Source organism: Stenella coeruleoalba (genome assembly GCF_951394435.1).
Source record: "Stenella coeruleoalba genome assembly, chromosome: 16".
Taxonomy (NCBI): domain Eukaryota; kingdom Metazoa; phylum Chordata; class Mammalia; order Artiodactyla; family Delphinidae; genus Stenella; species Stenella coeruleoalba.
The window spans coordinates 57,936,315-57,955,491 of record NC_137162.1 but is presented as its reverse complement, the minus strand read 5'-3'; the positions used below and the strand labels follow the sequence as shown (position 1 = coordinate 57,955,491).

Below are 19,177 nucleotides of genomic sequence, written 5' to 3'. Positions count from 1 at the left end.
TTGTGGGATTTTTGTTGTTGTTTGGCATGTTTGATATTTTTCTTGATTGCTGCAAGTAATTTAAAATCTTATCATTTATGACAGCTGCTTGTTGGTTAGATAGAGGAAATGTTTCACACTGACGAATGGCACTGTTGTGTGATGATTCTTCCTCCTCCTGTGAAGGTTTAACTTGATAGGCCCTGAGTGGTTCTGCAGCTCTCAGAACCTGACTAAGAGGAGAGAGCCTTGGAAATAAGACATTTCAAACTCTGCTTGAGAAATGCTTTCTGACAGTCTTTTAGATGGGCTTTACAGATTCATTAAAACTCTTTCACCTGCCCATGGTATCATAGCTAGTGACAAAAGGGCATGGAAACATTATCTGTATGTTCAGGTTAATAAATTTCACTCCTGCAATCTCCTTGTTTTATCCTGGTGAGGTAGTGCCTCACTCATCAGTTCTGACTCTGTAGTTATCTTTTGGGTTTTCCCACGAGGCTCATTCTGAATGAATTATTGTTTTGTGTAACTGCCTGATAAATTTAGTGGTGTTCTCTTGTCTAGGGTTTACCCTTTGTGATTTTTAAGGTGGTACTTTAAAAACACCCTTAACTGTTTCATTTCTTGAGTATCTATTTGTCTGGGCGCCTAGACAGATTAAAGACATACTTAAATCTGGAAAGAAAAGTTCCCTTCATATATTTCCTTACCTCTGGTGATACACTTACTTGAGCTGATAAGAGATCATTATCTCCTAGATCATAACTTCAAGGCCTCTTTCACAGGGTATAAAGGCTTGTAATTCTAAACAGGTAGATCTTAGATTTTCTGATGTAACCAATCTCCCTTCGTCTTTCCCAGATGGAAGACCTGCCAAAGGAGAGGTTTGATTTCCTTTATACTTGGAGGTCACTGAAATATTTTTCCCCCTGAAGTTTCTTACTTTTCCAGGGTGTATAGGTGTAGTGTTATGTTTTCTCTTTTCAAAAATGATCTCTTATTTTCTTTTTTAACACATTATTGACTGGGGGATTTTTGCAGAAACTAACGCCTGTGGCCGAAATATGTCTCCGGCCAAGAATGTGTTAACAAATGGAGAAGAATGGATTGCGGATGCTATCTAGAAGGCTTCTATCCAGAGTCATTTTGTGAGCCTCCTCCCTTCAGGTAGAATGAGCTAGAGGCTTTGGAGTTGAGATATGGGTCGTGGCAGAAATTCAAGCTCTGGGGTCATCATGTCCCTTTGTTTAGGGTAGAGGACAGGCTCGGAGTACTTCTCTGGACTCCACAGTGTGATCTGGCTCTAGTGTTAAGGTTCACTTAATCTTCCCTTGAGTGTACTGTGCCAGTCTGGATTTAGCTAGTTTAGTTTCTCCCCCCCAAAAAAATTTTTTTTCCAAACTCAGGGAGATGCACTGTAGACATTTACTTCATCTGGTATATGAGTGGACTTTGCAATTTGCTAGTCTTGAAATAGAAGGACCAAAATAAAATATGGTTCTTCTTAGAGAGCTTGGAGGGATTTTGTAGTTATAATGCTCTGTTGTGACACGTTGGTGATTATAAGGGAAAAAGAATAAAATAGGCTAGACACCGCTGGCTCAATGGTGTCCTCCAGTAATGGTGAGATCCCCATTGTCATGGTCCAGTTCAGTTTCGGAAGTGGGAATTACAGAGTGGCTGGTAGCCCTGGTTGGCCTCATGGAAGTGGCCACTGTCTCACACTCAAGAGAGTCCACTGGTTCTGGGATTGCATTGAGACTGTTTGTAATGATCAAAGGAATCCCTAATGTAAGATGTTTCTGTGAAAAAAATACCCATAGCAGTATAAAACCCAAAAAAGGAAATATAGATGGCAGCCCATAAGGAGGATCACTCTTAAATGTGTTTCCCATATGTTCCTGTAGGTTTTTAGTCACCTCTATCTGAAGTACCATTTGTATGATATCACATTTAGACTCTGCTTAGATTTCATAGACCTGAGTAATAAGTGTTTCCTTCTGCTTACATCATAAAGTAAAGCCAATTAGAAATTTCTGTGTTTTTAAAGATGGCTCAGTGCTGCAAATGGGCAGTATATTCTTTAACTATGCTTTTCCTGCTGGAAGTTCTTTTGAAAAAAATAATTCAAGTTTGCAGGTAGTAAAAATGTGAAGTGACATTTACATGAGGTACATAGTACAAGGAGACCCAAATGTGGTGTTCCAGTCCTCTTTGCTTGCTGGCTATGGAACTGTAACTTTAGACATCTGTGAAATTCAGAGGGTGACGTCTGCACCCCACATCCACAGGGCTGTTGTGAGGATCCAGTGAGATAATGCTATGAAGATTATCAGTAACTATAAAACATTACCCAAAGATGAAAGATTATTCGAAGCACTAAAATGAATGTGGGACTCATTACGTAGTCTTCAGGTCTATGGAAATGTTGGGACTAGGAAGTGATTTTACTTGACTTTCATGGATCAGCCTACTTTGAAATTAACACTGTTATATTCTCTTTGCCTCATTAAGACCAAATTATCTTTAATTAGCTTCACATAAGTATTAGATATTATACCAAATGAAATTTTGTGTCTGCTGCTCAGATTGCTGGGTGGTTAAATCTTACTTACAGATGAGTTGTGTGCATGTGTGTTTTCAAATTAGCAAATCTAAGATAAGTGCACAGTTCAAAATTATAGCATCATTCTAAGTGGAAGCTCATTGACACTGGAGACAGCAAGGCTGCTGTGATGCAGCTGGGAGAGATGGAATATCACCTTTGTACAGTAAAGGGAGCCAGAGCCACAGGGTCCAATGTCAGCCCACTCTCAGGAGACCTGAAGTCTCTCCTGGGCTCGTCTTTATTTGTATGTTAGCCCTAAACAAAACTTGCCTGCCTTCTGTTCCCAGACTGAGCTTGTTGGTGTAATATACGGGTATACCAGTGTGTGTATAGTGTGTGTGTGTGTGTGTGTGTGTGTGTGTGTGTGTATTTTTAAAATCACTAGTTTCTTAAGGTTACTGTGAGAAAATGCCCCAGGGATTTGTTGGTTAGTCATCCAGTTTCACACTGAGTAGATACAGAAATAATTAGGTTTGGAAGGAGACCCTTGACTAGAAAGAAACCTCAAGATGGACTCCAAAGAGGAATAGACAGGGATGGAGGAGGAAGGGTTGGTGAGCCCCACCCTCCACAAGCCCAAAGCTGGATTGACCATCCAAGCAGAGTAACAGGAAGCAGAAGCCTTGTTCAGGCCTGTTACTTCACTAAACTTATGCTGGTATGATTAACAGTGACCTCCATGTAGCAAAATCTAAAGGTGCCTTCTAAGTTTTGGTCACAATCTAATGGACATCTTTCAGTCCACACCAGATATTCCTCTCAGCCATACTTGACTTGTTGAGAATATTTTTCCTTGAAATGTTCTCATCCTTTGGCTTCCGTGATTTCATATTCTCTGTGTTTTCTCTCTACCACTTCTTTCAGATCTTTTGTGAGCTCCTTGGCCTCTCTTCATCCCCTCATAGTTTCTTCAGGATTCTGTCCTTGGCCCTGTGTTTCCTCACTGTGCTTCATAGCTTCTCTTGAGTTCCAGACCATTAGATAAAAATGCCTCCAGAACTTCTCCACTTGACACCCTGCAGGCTCCTCAGAGATAATATCCAAAGCAGCTGATGAACCTTACACTGCTCCTTCCCCCCAAAATACAACCACCACAATAAAAAAAGAAATCTTAGCAAACAGACAACATCCTGCTTCTCCTCAGGGATTTCCCGTTTCAGCAAATGGCATCCCACCAGCTACTCATTCAGTTCTACAAGCCCTCCTCTATCCTATTCTCTCATAGCAAGAAATCACCAAAAATGCATTGGTTTTATGTCCTAATATGTATCCTACATCCTCAGTATATCCATAACCCGCACCAGACCTGCTCAGAGCTGCTATTGTAATAACCTAACTTTAATATTTACCCTCTTTCCCCTTATCCATTTTCCATACTTAAGCCTAAGTTACTTTTTAAAATTGTAAATCTAATTACAGAATTTTTTAGTGTCCTCCAGTTAACCTTAGGAAAAATCCAAGCCCAAAACACTCTTCTGGATTGGGCTCCTGTTGACCCCTTTGCACATCACCATCCCCTTCACACTAGTTATATCAAACCTCTTTCCTCTTCTTGAATGTCACCGTGTTCTCCTCTCCCTCTGCACATGCCGTCTTCTCCCACCCTGCTCCCCCCTCTGGTCCCATCTGTTCCCACTCATCCTTTGGGTCTCTTCTTTAGGAAGGCCTGCCTCTAACCTCCTGCTAGATTTACCCATATCTCCAAGCCACCCCATCCTAATTCTTGTCTAATGGTTGTCTTTCCTGGTGGACTGTGTGATCTGAAATGTCTGTCTTTTTCCTCACTGTGTCTCAGATGGACAGATGGTTGGTCAGATAGCCAATCCGAGGGACCGAGTGTCTTGAATCTTTCATAGTTTTCCGTTGCTGCTATAACACGTTGCCACAAAATTGTTGACAGAATTCAGTTCCTTGCGTATGCAGGACCGAGATCCCCATTTTCTTGCTGTCAGGTGAACGGCATTCCCTGCTTCTAATGGACACCCATATTCCTTGGCTTGTGTGTGGCTTCCCCCACACTGGGTGGAGTCCTTCTGCTATTTTGAACCTCTCCTCCTCCTCGTTTCATCTCATCTTACTAACCCAGCTGGAAGATTCTCTGCTTTTAAGTACTCGTGATTAGATTGGGCCTACCTAGATAATTCAGGATAGTCTCCCCATCTCAAGGCCTGTACCCTTAGTCACGTCTGCAAAGCCCCTTTTGCCATGTCAGGTACTATATTGGCAAGTTATAGGGATTACAGTATAGATATCTTTGGGGGGCATTATTCTGTCTACTACAGAGCCCATGTTTTTTTTTCTCCCATAGTACTTACTCCAAAAATCATTTCTACTGGTTTGTGGTCTCACTGGTACTTGTTTAATTTTAAACAATACGCCTCTGGTTTTGCTAGATAAAACTGTTATAAGCTACCAGTGCTTAGTATGTGCTGGTAATAGGAATGAATGAGTGAATGAATATATATATTATGTTCTCAAATCAGATAAATTGCAAACCACAAAAATAAAACAAACTCCAGAAGGGTAAACCGCCCTGAATTGTGTCATCAGAGAGAACCCAAATTTTAGGGGGAACTGTTGAATTTATGGAATGGCTAAATGGGAGGTAAGGACTTGCATTATCAATAGTATTGTTGTCCTTTATCTAATTATTATAGATTGTGTAGTAGTATGTCAAGATTCAGTTACAGTCTTTTGTGTTATTTTAAAGTTGGCCGTGAGAAAGTAAAGAGGAAATGTTTCTTCATCTCTCAGCATCCTTTACAGAATCATAGAAATTTAGAGCTGGAAGGGATCTATGGCCAATTCTCTTGAGCTAAATAAAGGTAAGATTGCTGCCTAAAGAAAAGATAGGCTGAAGATTTTAGAATTTGATAGGGTAGCTTAAGTGGTAGTAGTTGAGATATAATATTACTTTGAGAGAAAGCAATAAGAGGAAACATATTCCTTGCTCTTGATTAAAAGTGGCTGAAATCCATTAACTTTCAAAATGTACAATTAATTATTAAAAAGTATTTTTCATAGGATATCTGCGAGAATAAATACTGAGCTATATAATATGATGTGAATTACCTTAGTTGCTGGATATTGAGCTATAAAGTACAAAAGCAGATTTTGATGTAGAGAAAAATTTAGTGCATGAAATTGAGGTCATATGTGCTAGTGATGTATGACTTACAGGAAGTAATAAAAAGGGAGAAAAAAAGAGAAGTAAATGGTATACTTTTAAGCTGATGGGACCCATTTTAAGGGTGGAATTTAAATTGCTGTTCTTTAAAACTTGAGTTTTTACCCCCCTTACTACCTAAGGGGAGGGGAAAAACCTGATCAAAGTAGAACTTCCCCTCCCCCTTCAGAGTGTACTTCTTAAAGTCAAAAAGCAAGCTGTCTTTGCTGTTCCTGAGCAGACAGAGGTGATTGATAACCATTTTTATATATTTAAACTCTTCCCCCCCACATTCATTTGAATGAGAGAAGCCCTTGTAAAAGAATAGTGTCATAGGTTAAATGCATCTGCCTGGGTGTCTCTCCTGCCTGAGGTCGTAATCCTATGACAACATTTTATTTGCTCAACATCTTAAATACAGATGTTTAGATTTTTTTTTTAACTCAGGAATAGTGTGCTTTTATTAACAGTATTGATGATTGATTTTGAATGTTTTTACTTCAAAAAGCCAAGTCTCCTGGTGGGTGGAATTTCATGAAGCACCTGTTAAGCTTTAGGGAGGAGGACCTTTTTGGCAGCAACCCAAACTACATATTTAAACAATGAGCCTGCCAAAGTCAGGAAATTATAAAACAGTTTTGAAATTTCAGGATCTGCTTTTTTTTTTTTTCATTACCCCTCAGGTTTCTTTTGCAGCTTGGTAATAAGTTCTTTCACATGGAATTTACTAACGTTCTTACTGTTTTAAGACCAGATTTAGAAAAGTAAAATCAAATTTGGAGATCTTAGGTTTATGTGATAAAAGACCATCAAATTTTAAACTGAACTGCCTTCCAAAGAGTCTAGGCTCACACTCCCCAAACCTTTTGGAGCAATCTATTATTCAGTGTAGCCTGGCTGGCTTCCTTGAATGGCGTTGCCCCTCCGGGTCTCCAGTTTTCCTCTGTGAGGTGAGAGCTGCTAGATGAAAAGTGTGTCCAAAACAGTGCAGATGGCCTCTGAGCCTGTGCGTTCGGAGCCTGTGCTCCGCAATGGGAGAGGCCACAACAGTGAGAGGCCCACATACCGCAAAAAAACTACAAACAAACAAACAAACAAAACAGTGCAGAAAAGCTGAACACTCAGAAAAATGGGGGAACACTTGCTAAGGGTATGTTTCTTGGCATATTCCATTTAGCCTGGATCTTGCAACTTGCAAATTCACTGTTTCTACTCCTACTTACAGATTTTAAGTTCAGCGTCCCAGGGGCAAGATGGCAATAGTTTCTTCTTTGTGTATCCCAGCAATGGGACATTCTTTGTATGCTATTGGATTTTGTTTTCTTTTTTCCATTTGTTTGTTGTATTATGTTAAGCAGCCGCAGATTTTTAGTTAGTTAACTGTTGTTTTAAGATTTCATTATACTCAGAGAGCAGGAATTGTTTGAACTTCGGCACTCTCCTCGCAGGCTGGCAAGCCAGAAAACTTCGGAGTAGATGGTGATCGATGAAGAGGGCGAGGTCAAGAGATTTAACAGAAGGCACAGGCATGAGAACATGATCTTGAGCATACGTTATCTTCAAGTTCTCCAACACTTGTGATTAGAATTGGCGTAAATTTTCCAAATTTCTCTTAGGGAAAACATTTGTACAGTCACTCTCTCACATATGGGGGTGGGGCGGGGGAGACAGAAAGGAAAGTGTAATTTGGATTCTTTGATATATATATATATATTTTTTTTGATATGGTTTTTTGTTTGTTTTCTGGCCTCACTATGCAGCTTGCGGGGGATCTTAGTTCCCCAACCAGGAATCGAACCTGTGCCCCCTGCAATGGAAGCTCGGAGTTCTAACCATTAGACTGCCAGGGAATTCCCTCTTTGATCTTTTTGTACTTTCAGGTTCCTAAGGTTCTTTGGCTGGCATCATCACCATCTATTAAATATTAGGGAACGGGAGTTTAAAAAATTGAAGGCACCAGTCCCATAAAGCAATTTGCTTTTTATTCTTGTAGGACACCCATCCTGTTTGAAATTTTGTCCTGAATTAACAACAAACGTAAAGGCCTTAAGGTGGCAGTGCATCGAATGCAAGACATGCAGTGCATGTAGAATCCAAGGCAAAAATGCAGTAAGTATGGCTCTCAGTAGTCTGTCTCCAGGTAAATTGTTAGTTTTCAGTGTTAAGGTTTTTCATTTTTATAGATTGTTGCTATTTTTAAATGTTTAAATACATTTCAACAGGGATCGTGGTGCTCCTTCCTTATATTTTATTTTTGTTAATTGGATAACATAAGAATTTGTGGCCTTTTACAGTTGATTTCAGTCTCAATTAGTCTCTAATATGTTATATTGCAGGATAATATGCTTTTCTGTGACTCCTGCGATAGAGGATTCCATATGGAGTGCTGTGATCCCCCACTTTCCAGAATGCCAAAAGGTGAAATTTTAAACCATATTTAAAAATGTGTTTTATTGTGTACACATTAGCCTTGTCCTAATGTCTGACAGCTCAGAAGTATACAGGTTCCTTAAGCATTTTTTTCATCCCTCCTACCTTCCCTATACTTGAGGGTTTAGTACAGGTTGTGAGCAGAGAAGTGTAAGAGCATTGAGTTTGGGGGTAATGTATATGATAAATACTCTAATTCATCCACAGGACTAAAAAGACCATTCCTGTCCTGAAACCACTCCCCTATTAGAATAAGTTTAGATTAGGTAGGTCAAAAGTTTAGAGTACTCTCCATGTTATTCAGTACAATGTTCAGAGGTAAGAAATTACCTATTTTCAATGATGGTGATAATGATGACTCCAGAAAAGTCCTATGACAGGAGCCATCACCATTTTCTTGGCCATTAGTTGATAATTTTGAACATGAGGATCTGAACTATCTTACATGGATATATCCATATAGAATATGGATTTTCTTTTCTGTTTATCGGGTAGTCAGCCAAGCTCAGCCTTCTTTTTCTCATATGATAATATATTAAACATTAAAAATAACTTTGCTTTCTTATTACAAAATTTATACATTTTCATTGTGAAAGATGTAGAAAATATAGATTGGCAAAAAGGAATAAGAACAATCAGTTAGAAATTCCTTCCCTGCCCCCACCCACCCCTTTAAAAAGAAATGGAACAGTCTGTACATGTTTATGGTTTTTCCCTCTTAACAATAGCTTTTCACATTCCCACATCATTAAATGTTCTCCTAAACATACTTTTTAATAAGTGTGTAGAACTCCATAGTACATAGAGCAGGGGTTACAAACCTGGTGACTGTGGGCCACAGAAATGTTTTGTTGGTTATCTATCTATCTATCATCTATCTATCTGTATCTCTCTATATATTTTTTAAAGACTTCTCTTAACTGCGTTACAGAAGAGCTGGTGCAATCTTTTTTAAATTTTGCATTTGAATTGTCAGTGCCCCATTCTGCCTCAGTCTCACTGCAACCTGTTGCCTTACATTTCAGCTTGCTTCAGTCATATATATTATACCTGGGTGGTTCCTGAACATAATTGATTTTGCAACCCCATGTAAAGAAAAGAATAACTTATTTAACCAATCCCCTATTGTGGATATTACAAGTGTTTCCAATTTTTTCCATCCACAATTATTGCCTTAAGATAAATTCCTCCGGGAGGAATTGCTGGATCAAAGACTGTGTACATGAAAGGTTGTATCAGTTTTCAGACCAACCACCAGTGTATGAGAATACCTGTTTCCCTGTATAAATGACCAGCACTCACTATTACTATATTTCGTTGAATCTAAGACACACTTTTTTAAAAAACATTTTAACATCTTTGAAATCAGATGCATCTTATAGTCAGTGGTATCTTAGATTCAATGTAATACAGTGTTTTTATTTAAAATTTTTACCAATTAGATAACAGAAAAAAGATGTCTGATGATTTTTTTCTTTAAATAATGAAATTGAACTTTTTTGTGTTTGATTATTGGTTGTTTGTATATCATCTTGTAAAGTACCTGTTTTTATTCATTAATCATTTTTCATTGGGGTTTTCACTTTTTTCTTACTGATTTGCAGAAGCTCTTTATATTTTTATGTAGTCAAATCCATGAATCTCTTTCTTTATGGCTTCAGTCTTACATGTCAGTCATGCTTAGATTATATTAATATCCACATAGTTTTCCTGGTGCTTGTAACATTTAATTTTGCCATATAATATTCATCTGCCTAGAATTTGTGTTTATAAAAGATAGGAAATAATTATTTTCCTTCCAGATAGACAGCTGTATGTTCTATCACCCTTTACTCAGTCGTTTCATCCTTTCCCCACTGATTTGAAATACAACCTTCATGATATGCTAAACTTTTCAGTTGTTCTGGCCTTTCAGTTCTTATCCATTGACCTGCTTCCATATGCCAGGTGCATAGTTTTAATTATTGTAGCTCCATAGTACTTAAACATTTTAAGTTTTAATTTTAAAAACTATATCTTATAATTTAGTTAGAAAATTTTCAAAAAGAGACAAAACAAATACTTTTTTCCCAGAAATTTCAAAAAAACAATTGACTTGAAAATGTCTCCCTCAAATCAAAAGATATATAATATGACAAGATTGGGTTTTCATGTGTGTTTACATGGTCTAGGGAAGTTTGGTGACATGTTGGGAAAAGCCTTATTGGAAGAGTTCTGAGATGGGTCAGCCCTCTGCTCTCAGCACCTTGACCCTGGGGAAATTGACCTTTAATGACAGCTTCCTGAGGAGAATGACAGAAGGGAGTGATCCATCTTCTAGGGTCAATTTCTGCATACAGGCATCCTTGGGCAGCTTATTACAGCTGCAGTTTATATTTAATCTCTCTCCTAAAATCAAACATTAAAATATTTTTCTCATATATATATTAATTCAGGGATGTGGATTTGCCAAGTCTGCAGACCAAAGAAAAAGGGAAGAAAACTACTTCATGAGAAAGCTGCACAAATAAAACGACGATATGCAAAACCCATTGGACGACCGAAAAATAAATTAAAGCAACGATTGTTGTAGGTTGAGATCTTATCAAAAGAAATCTTTAATGTTGTGCTTTAAGATATAGTTGATTGTAACCCCCTTAGATTCCATTATCTTTTTAGTATCATTTTTACAAACTCAAGGGATGAGGAATATTTCTCCTTTTGCATAAGCTGTGGAAATTTTTTTGAAAATAACATTTTAAATTACAGTTGGCATTTCGGGGTCTTCTGTTGGCAGTATCTGTGATGCTAAGTGACATTTTTCAAGCAGCAGGATAGAAGCAGAATGTAAGAATTGGAAACAGTTTTTCTGTCTACTTTATTATTGGCTGAACATTAGAAGAGCTTACTTACATGAATATTTTTTCTGGGGGTTTTTAAAACAAGAGAGGGATTTGTTCACATCTCTAGTGACTCTCTTTTGTTACCCCAGATAACGTTTTAGAAAAATACTTCTCTTTTCTGGTGCTAATTTAGTATTACAACTTTTTAAGATCCCTTTTCTGAAATAGGAACTTCTAAGAAACCTGCAAACTACTGTCCTAATTTGCCTCCAAAGAGTTAGACAAGACCATTTGGTATGTGCACATGTGTGCAAACATACAGACAAAATAATATATTTGCAGTAGCCTGCAGTTCTACTATGATAGCCCCATTTCCTCTAGCCTGTTGCCACATAGATGCCTTTAAAGCCAAGTAGAACATTTAGTAGGAGTTACTTGGAGAAGTAGAGAAAAGATAAGAGGAGAAATGGATGTATTTTTTTTAACCTATATAGAGTATAGAACTGACTGACTATCAGCATTAGGTAAGATGTTTAGAAATGAAATCAGTAGACTTGCATATCTGAAGCAGCTCTATCAATAAGACCGTTGCCCTTCTCTTTAGGCTTAGTGAAAGGGTCACTGTGATGTAGAAATGAATAGAGCTCTGCACACACAGTGAAGAAACACCAGGTGTCTAATTTACTTGCTTACTCTTCCCCCCCCCCCAATTTTATCTGAAGCAATTCACTTTATTACCTGCTCTCAGAAAAACAGTATTCTCCCGCACCTTTACCTCCCAAAGGAGAAATAGAAAAATGCATGCTCCTTTCTAAAGTGTTCTATGAAACGTTATGAAAACCTTCTAACTGGTGGACATCTTAATATGGAATTTGTGTTCATTTCTAGAGGCAAACATGAAACCTATTCATGAATAAAATCTTTCATATTAGCATCTCTTGAAGTAGAAATTATATGTTTTTCCATTCGTCCAGTGTAAGCATTTTTCCCGAAATGGGACTGTATCCTCAGGGCCCAATTAAGAAAACCAAATTAGGATATAACTTTCTAAACAAAGGACACAGCTGAAAATTGCATCTGGCACCAATCCTAACTTTTTGTTTGTCCAAAATTGTCCTTTGAGCTTAGGAATTTTTAAGACAGTCTAGGGAGTTTTCCTTTTTACATGCTTTATAAACGTATTATCCTTTCTGGACAATTGATTCCAGATATAGTCCAAATGTAGCATTCTGATGTGAAACATTTTAGCCTGGATGAGTAGTTTATTGGTAACTCTCACTGTGACACTAGAGATCTCTAGCTCTAACCTGATTTGGCTGACTCGGTGGCATTGGGTGAAGCTCCTGGCGGTTGAGCTGCTTCGGATGAGCCTAGTAGCTCACTCTGTTGATCTGCGCCAGCCTCCCCTTTAGCTGACTGCCAGAATTATTCATTAAATCTCTGTGTATAGGATGACCACTAAGCTATGCTCTTCTATTTGTAATTATTTAAGATATTTTTACAATTCAAGATCATATCATTTTCAGGCTTCCATTTCATCATTACTAGCCTTCAGCTCAGTTGATAATTTTTAAGCTCCATTCTTGGGCCCCAGCACTGCCATAATTCACATGCAAATGTTTCTGTTGAATAAAATTCTGCTGCAAAATGGGTAGCTTTCCAAGCCCTAGCCTGAGGTGAGGACAGGCAGCTGCCATTCCTGTAAGCAGCTGTGCTAGGGGAGTGACCTCCGGTCTCCATTGACCACACAGCTGTATGGGCAGAACCAGCATCAAATGAACTGAAACAGCAGTCAGAACCAGTGTATAAAGATTCTGATGCCAAGTGTCTGATAATGACCATGGTAAATGTGCTGCTTCTTCACCAGACTTTCCATGTCATGTCTGACCCGCTGTAGCTTTTCTTTAATCATTTCTTCAGTTTTTTGCTATTGTTGTCCTTTTTTCAGCAGTATTTTATGCTGTAATTAATTGTCTCCTCTACTTAGAGAGTATTATTGGTTATCTTATCATCCTAAGCATAAAGTGCTAAGTGGAAATCTTTTAATGTTTTCTTTAAAAAAAAAAAAAGATGTACTAATTTATAGATGTAACCAAATTCTATTTATATAAATTTTCCATTTGAGCTAAAATTACTTCTAACTAGAGATTAGATAAGCTTCTTCTTTTGCTTCTAGATAATACTTATGACTTATTTCCTTTAATACTTTAAAAAAGACATTTCAGGAAATCATAATTACTTGTGACGACACAAGGGGTCACATTTTTATTTAAAAGCATTGGGTGATCTTTTAGTCTCTTCAAAAATTTTCTTATCCATATTGCCCTTGGTTCCACATGATTTTTCCAGTACCTGTTGGATGGGCCCTGGGAGAATCATGACATGCCAGTGTAGGGGCTACAACCTGTTTCAACAGAGAAACACCTAGGTGGAGGCACACACACACAAGCAGCGCTTAGGGTTGCAATTCAGTTTCTTAAGTTTAAGCACATTGAATGCATCTAGTTGCTATAAACTTGTGTTAGATACCTTTATAATTCTATTATTAAATGCTGATACTATTCTCTAAATTTTTGCCTAGGTCTGTAACCAGTGATGAAGGATCCATGAATGCATTCACAGGAAGGGGGTCACCTGGTAGGGGTCAAAAGACTAAAGTCTGTACCACACCTTCATCTGGTCATGCTGCATCTGGGAAGGACTCAAGCAGCAGATTGGCTGTTACAGACCCCACTCGGCCTGGTGCCACCACCAAAATCACCACCACCTCCACCTACATTTCTGCCTCTACACTTAAAGTTAACAAGAAAACCAAAGGGCTCATTGATGGCCTTACTAAGTTTTTTACACCATCACCTGATGGTCGCAGATCACGAGGTGAAATAATAGACTTTTCAAAGCACTATCGTCCAAGGAAAAAGGTCTCTCAGAAACAGTCATGCACTTCTCATGTGTTGGCTCCAGGTACCACACAAAAGCTAAAACCTCCACCTTCTTCACTCCCACCCGCAACCCCCATCTCTGGTCAGAGCCCCAGTTCACAAAAGTCCAGCACTTCTGTTTCTTCTACCTCTCCCCAGAGTTCTTCCAGCCAGTCCAGTGTGCCCTCCTTTAGCAGTCTCACTAATAACAGCCAGCTGAAGGCACTCTTTGATGGGCTCTCTCATATCTATACCACTCAGGGACAGTCTCGCCAAAAGGGACACCCAAGTTATGCACCACCTAAACGTATGCGTCGTAAAATCGAATTCCCTTCCACGGCAAAATCAAAAGCCCATTTCTTTGGAAAAAGAGATATTAGAAGTAGATTTATTTCTCACCCCTCCTCCTCTAGCTGGGGGATGGCTAGAGGACGTATTTTTAAAGCAATTGCTCACTTCAAGCGAACAACTTTCCTTAAAAAGCACAGGATGCTAGGCAGGTTAAAATATAAAGTGACCCCTCAGATGGGGACCCCCTCACCAGGGAAGGGGAGCTTGACAGACGGAAGGATTAAACCTGATCAGGATGATGGTAAGCAAAAGGTCAAAGCTCCAACCAAACCTGCGTCCCGTCCCTTTCTCCCCAACCCCCCCCAAAAAAAGAATCAGTCAATTCCTATTTGTCACATAGGTCTTAGCTATTTCTCTTGTTCTCACTTCACTTTCATACAGAAGCAGTGAAACTTTGACCTTTTTCTAATGCTGACTAAACTTCCAAAATGTTGTTTTTCCAACTAATACTCTCCCACTTTTTACGACTTATTTCCATTTGTAGTGACACTAGGACCCCCCCAGATGCGTCCGTAGCATTGCTTATGGCTTTGTAGTCCCGCATGAGTAGCCACTGTTAACGCCTCTGCCATGTTCCTCCCCGTGCTACCTCTTCAGCCACAGCGCTGCGTGGCCATGTGCTGTCCGTGCTTCCGGCAGCGGGGACATCAGCTCCTCGTCTCCCTCTGTCCATTGCTTTCTCATGACAAAGTTCATCCTGCTTCCTTCTCAACAAAGCCTGATCTGTGACTCTGTGAAGTGTGCTTTTGGATGTGAGTGTGTCTGTGTGTGTACTCACCTCAGGGAGAAAACTGATTTCATGAATTCATTTAACAAATTGGCCCGTTACATTTGCTACCCTTTATGAAACAAAAGCCAAAAATGTGTCATTTGGACAAAGTGGTAGATTTTATTATCTCAAACGTGATCATGGGAATTCTATACCTAGACATTGATATGCCTTCTAATCTTGGTTGAAAAGTATGATTTTGCTTTGTATTGCTCGCTCTTTCCGTCATTTATTTGTTGAAGCTATAAAAAGATGACAACAGCAATGATTCAAATAACAATTTGGGTACATCAGGGAAAAGGTACTGCTGGATCTGTGAGCAGTGCTTAGATGTAAAAGCTAATAAAGCTTTAAAAAAAAATCCATATTTGCCCACTTTGGTAATTTGGTGCCATTTTGGTAATTATATGGTGGTTATTCATGATGCAAGTCAGTGAATACACTTTCTGCTGGTTTTAAATGACAGATACAGAAATCAAAATAAGCATCAAACAAGAAAGTACAGATATAAATGTGATTGGAAACAAGGATACCGTTACTGAAGAGGATTTGGATGTTTTTAAGCAGGCCCAGGAACTGTCTTGGGAGGTAAGGCCAGGATACTGCATTCTAGTAATGAGGATAATACGTGACCTTTATATATGAGTACTATGAAATTAACTGCCTTGATTTTATAAAGAATCCCCCTCAAAATCTTTTGTGGTTCTTTAACTGTTACCATCATTTCTGTTGACTCTACATTCGAAAGTAATCACTTTATATAGTGTTGTCTCCACTCTTAAAAGTTAGTAATGGCTCAGGTGGTCTCACAGAATAGGCCAGAGTAGCAGTTATTGAGGCAGATTTTGAAAAACGCTTCTAGGGGTGAAGGAATAGATTTCTGATTATTTTTGCTCAAATTAAGAAAATAGTCCTTTTAAATCATTCACAAAAAGAAGAACATCACTCTTAAAGTGATCGATGTTTCTTCCAGCACAGGTGGCCAGCCATATGAAAAATGTCTCCTGATTTTAACTGTTGGGCATTGGCGAAGGCAATATCGTGTTGCATTATCAGTTGTAATCACTTTTATTTTCATCGTCCAGTAATTTCTTTAAATGATTTCCCTTAACATGTTAACTCTACATAGCTTATTGTCAGCAAAACATTGAAAGGAAAGGCTGTTGGACTTCTGAAAGACAAATTTATTATGGATTGTGAATTCTTCTGTCAGTAGACCACATTCTGTTTCCAGGGCACCATATTCATGGATAGATTCCCACCCCCACCTCACTTCCTTTTTGGGGGAGTAGGGGGCTATTTATAGGCTCTTAAGCTTTATTTTTTGTAGCAACCACTTGGGCTAAATACTTGTGCTTATTTCTACTTGCGGGGCCATTGGATATTTCCATTCCTCATTCTGCATTCTTTGTAGTGTTTCCTTTGGCTAAGATAAAATGTTAAATCCCCCCCACCCCGCCCCGCCATCACTGAGATTTGAAGTCCTTAAATATGACCATTTGGGGGGACCGTATCTGGCGTTCATATATAGACGTGATGAACAGCAGGCAATTACCTGAAAGTTACTGCTAAATCCAAGGCCTTTCTTTCCAACTGGCAACACTGGCGTTTTCATTCAAGAACATTTCTTGTCTGTGTCAGGCACTGGGCTAGACCCAGGGAATGCCACAGTGAATCAGGCCAGCAGAGTTCTTAACCTCCTGCATGGGAGTAAAAGGAGATGGGAATCAAACTGCAAACTTCACAATTGATTATTTATCTACAGTCCAGTTAACTATTACTTGGTGGAGGAACAGGGGACTGTAACAGTGTGACAGTGTGTAACAGCCACATCCTCTTATAATTTCCTCAGTTTTAATACATTGTAGCAGATCATTAAATTTAATTCAATAGACATTTGTATGTATTAACAGGTATTCATTTCCTATCTTGGTAATACTGTTTCTTAGGGTATTTATATATGAATCTTATACAAAGTTGATTATTATTTCACAAGGGCCTATAATGTTTTTTTTCAACAACATGAAAATTCACAATTACGATTAGTGTTCTGGTCTTGATAGATTTTCATATCCACTGGTGAAAGAACCAAAATGTAAGTGAAGAAATCCTCATATTTTGTTTTCTTTCTGTCTGACAGAAAATAGAGTGTGAAAGTGGAGTAGAAGACTGTGGCCGGTACCCTTCTGTAATAGAATTTGGGAAATATGAAATCCAAACCTGGTACTCCTCGCCTTACCCACAGGAATATGCAAGGTAATGGAATAAGCCAGGCAGGTATACAACCTTAATGTCTCATATGTGAGGAAGGAACATTCTAAAGCTGGAATTAGGTGATTTTTAGGACATAAATTTTAATAGTCAATTCTTTTTTTTCTTTCGGCCGCAGTGGTTCTTCGTTTCTGCGTGTGGGCTTTATGTAGTGGCAGCAAGCGGGGGGCTACTTTTCGTTGCGGTACACGGGCTCCTCATTGCGGTGGTATCTCTTGTTGCGGAGCACGGCCTCTAGGCGTGTGGACTTCAGTAGTTGCAGCACATAGGCTCAGTAGTTGTGGCTCTCGGGCTTAGTCACTCTGAGGCATGTGGGATCTTCCCGAACCAGGGATCGAACCCACGTCCCCTGCATTGGCAGGCGGATTCTTAACCAATGTGCCACAGGGCTGTCCTGATAGTCAAGTCTAAGTGATTGCAAAACTATTACTTTTGCCAGTACCTTCTTATAGCATTCACTGTCGTATGTAAATGCCTTATACTCCTTAGTTACACAAGTGTTGTAAATTTTGCCTTTTAACTTTTAGATCGTTTTTTTCTCTCTTTGGTTAATTGGGGAAGTATTGTTTGTGTAAGAAACCAAATCAAGAAAAAAAATTAGCTGTTGTAAAACATTTGGTGGTTTCTTCTCAGTTGCCTTTTTCGTTTTCCTAATTAGGCCTGTTACTTTTATCTCTGATTTCTGGCATTTTATTGTCAAGTTTTTTTAGAGAAATTATAGCAAAAGAAGGAAAAATGGGAGAAAGTAGGTAGGCGTGGGTAGCCTTAAGAGACCCTTCCCCAAATCTTGACTTTTAGAGCCATTTGTGACTAACTTGTTAAAAATGAAGAGAAAATAATGGTACTAGAATTTTCTTTTGTCTTGAACTAAGATTAGCTGTGAAATTGTCTTGAACTAATATATCTAAAAATGGGTATCTTGTGAACAGATTTCTTCCTTCAGGTATGTCAGGGCACAGTTTATTAGTATCTTCTCAAATGCTTTAGCCTGCAAAGTTTCTGGTAATCACAAATTTGCTTTTCTTGTAGAATAGATATCGTCCTTTTCTCTTTCTCGTGGGTGTCTGCCCAATCATCAGAGAAAACGGGGAGGGCGTTCTAGAAGTTAAGTGACAAACTAAGAGTCAGGAGTCTTGGTTTCTTTTCCCAGCTCATATCACTTAGCTGTATGTTCCTTAAAAACTTTTTTTTTTTTAACATCTTTATTGGGGTATAATTGCTTTACAATGGTGTGTTAGTTTCTGCTTTATAACAAAGTGAATCAGTTATACATATACATTATGTTCCCATATGTCTTCCCTCATGCGTCTCCCTCCCTCCCACCCTCCCTATCCCACCCCTCCAGGCTGTCACAAAGCACCGAGCCAATATCTTAAAAACTTTTGAAAAACACCTAAGAGCTTTTACTTGTATGGGTAATTGTAAATCATGTGTTCTAAGAGCTTTGAATAATTTTGCATACGAATCCAAGATTTGAAATTACTGTGATGAGTCTGTATCTAATTCTTCCCAAAACACTTCTCCCCATTTTTATGCCCCAAAGACGTTGAAAGTGCTTTTAAACATTCTCTTGTAAATATTAGCAATGTCCACTCAAGCATGATAGGGCACAAGTAAAAAATGGTATAATTTTTAAGGTGGAGAAAAAGTCAGCAGAGGAGAGAAAGCTGTTTGTCTAATGTTATTCAAAGAGTCGGTGGAATTGGTAGGAACAAATAAGGTCTTTTGACTTGACTATATTTACTCCTTTAGACCTTGTACTGATGATAACTTTAAAGTTACCTCATCCATAAGAAATGGAAACAACTAAATTCTGGGACTTCTCTGCCTTATAAGTACACAGATCATTTTAAAAAT

General features: G+C 38.6%; 1 protein-coding gene across 6 annotated transcripts in view; it reads left to right on the top strand.

Moving 5' to 3' along the window:
• KAT6B (lysine acetyltransferase 6B) overlaps positions 1-19,177 on the top strand; it is a 195,667-nt gene that overhangs the window by 130,981 nt on the left and 45,509 nt on the right. For 4 of the 6 annotated variants that reach the window (XM_079900955.1, XM_079900954.1, XM_079900953.1 and 1 more), the window contains exons 5-10: positions 7,750-7,865; positions 8,093-8,174; positions 10,622-10,754; positions 13,590-14,521; positions 15,516-15,637; positions 17,190-17,305. In XM_079900955.1, the coding sequence (XP_079757081.1) occupies positions 7,750-7,865; positions 8,093-8,174; positions 10,622-10,754; positions 13,590-14,521; positions 15,516-15,637; positions 17,190-17,305 (1,501 nt within the window). The remainder of the gene's footprint in view (positions 1-7,749; positions 7,866-8,092; positions 8,175-10,621; positions 10,755-13,589; positions 14,522-15,515; positions 15,638-17,189; positions 17,306-19,177) is intronic. The other 2 variants (XM_079900957.1, XM_079900956.1) reach the window with 2 other exon arrangements.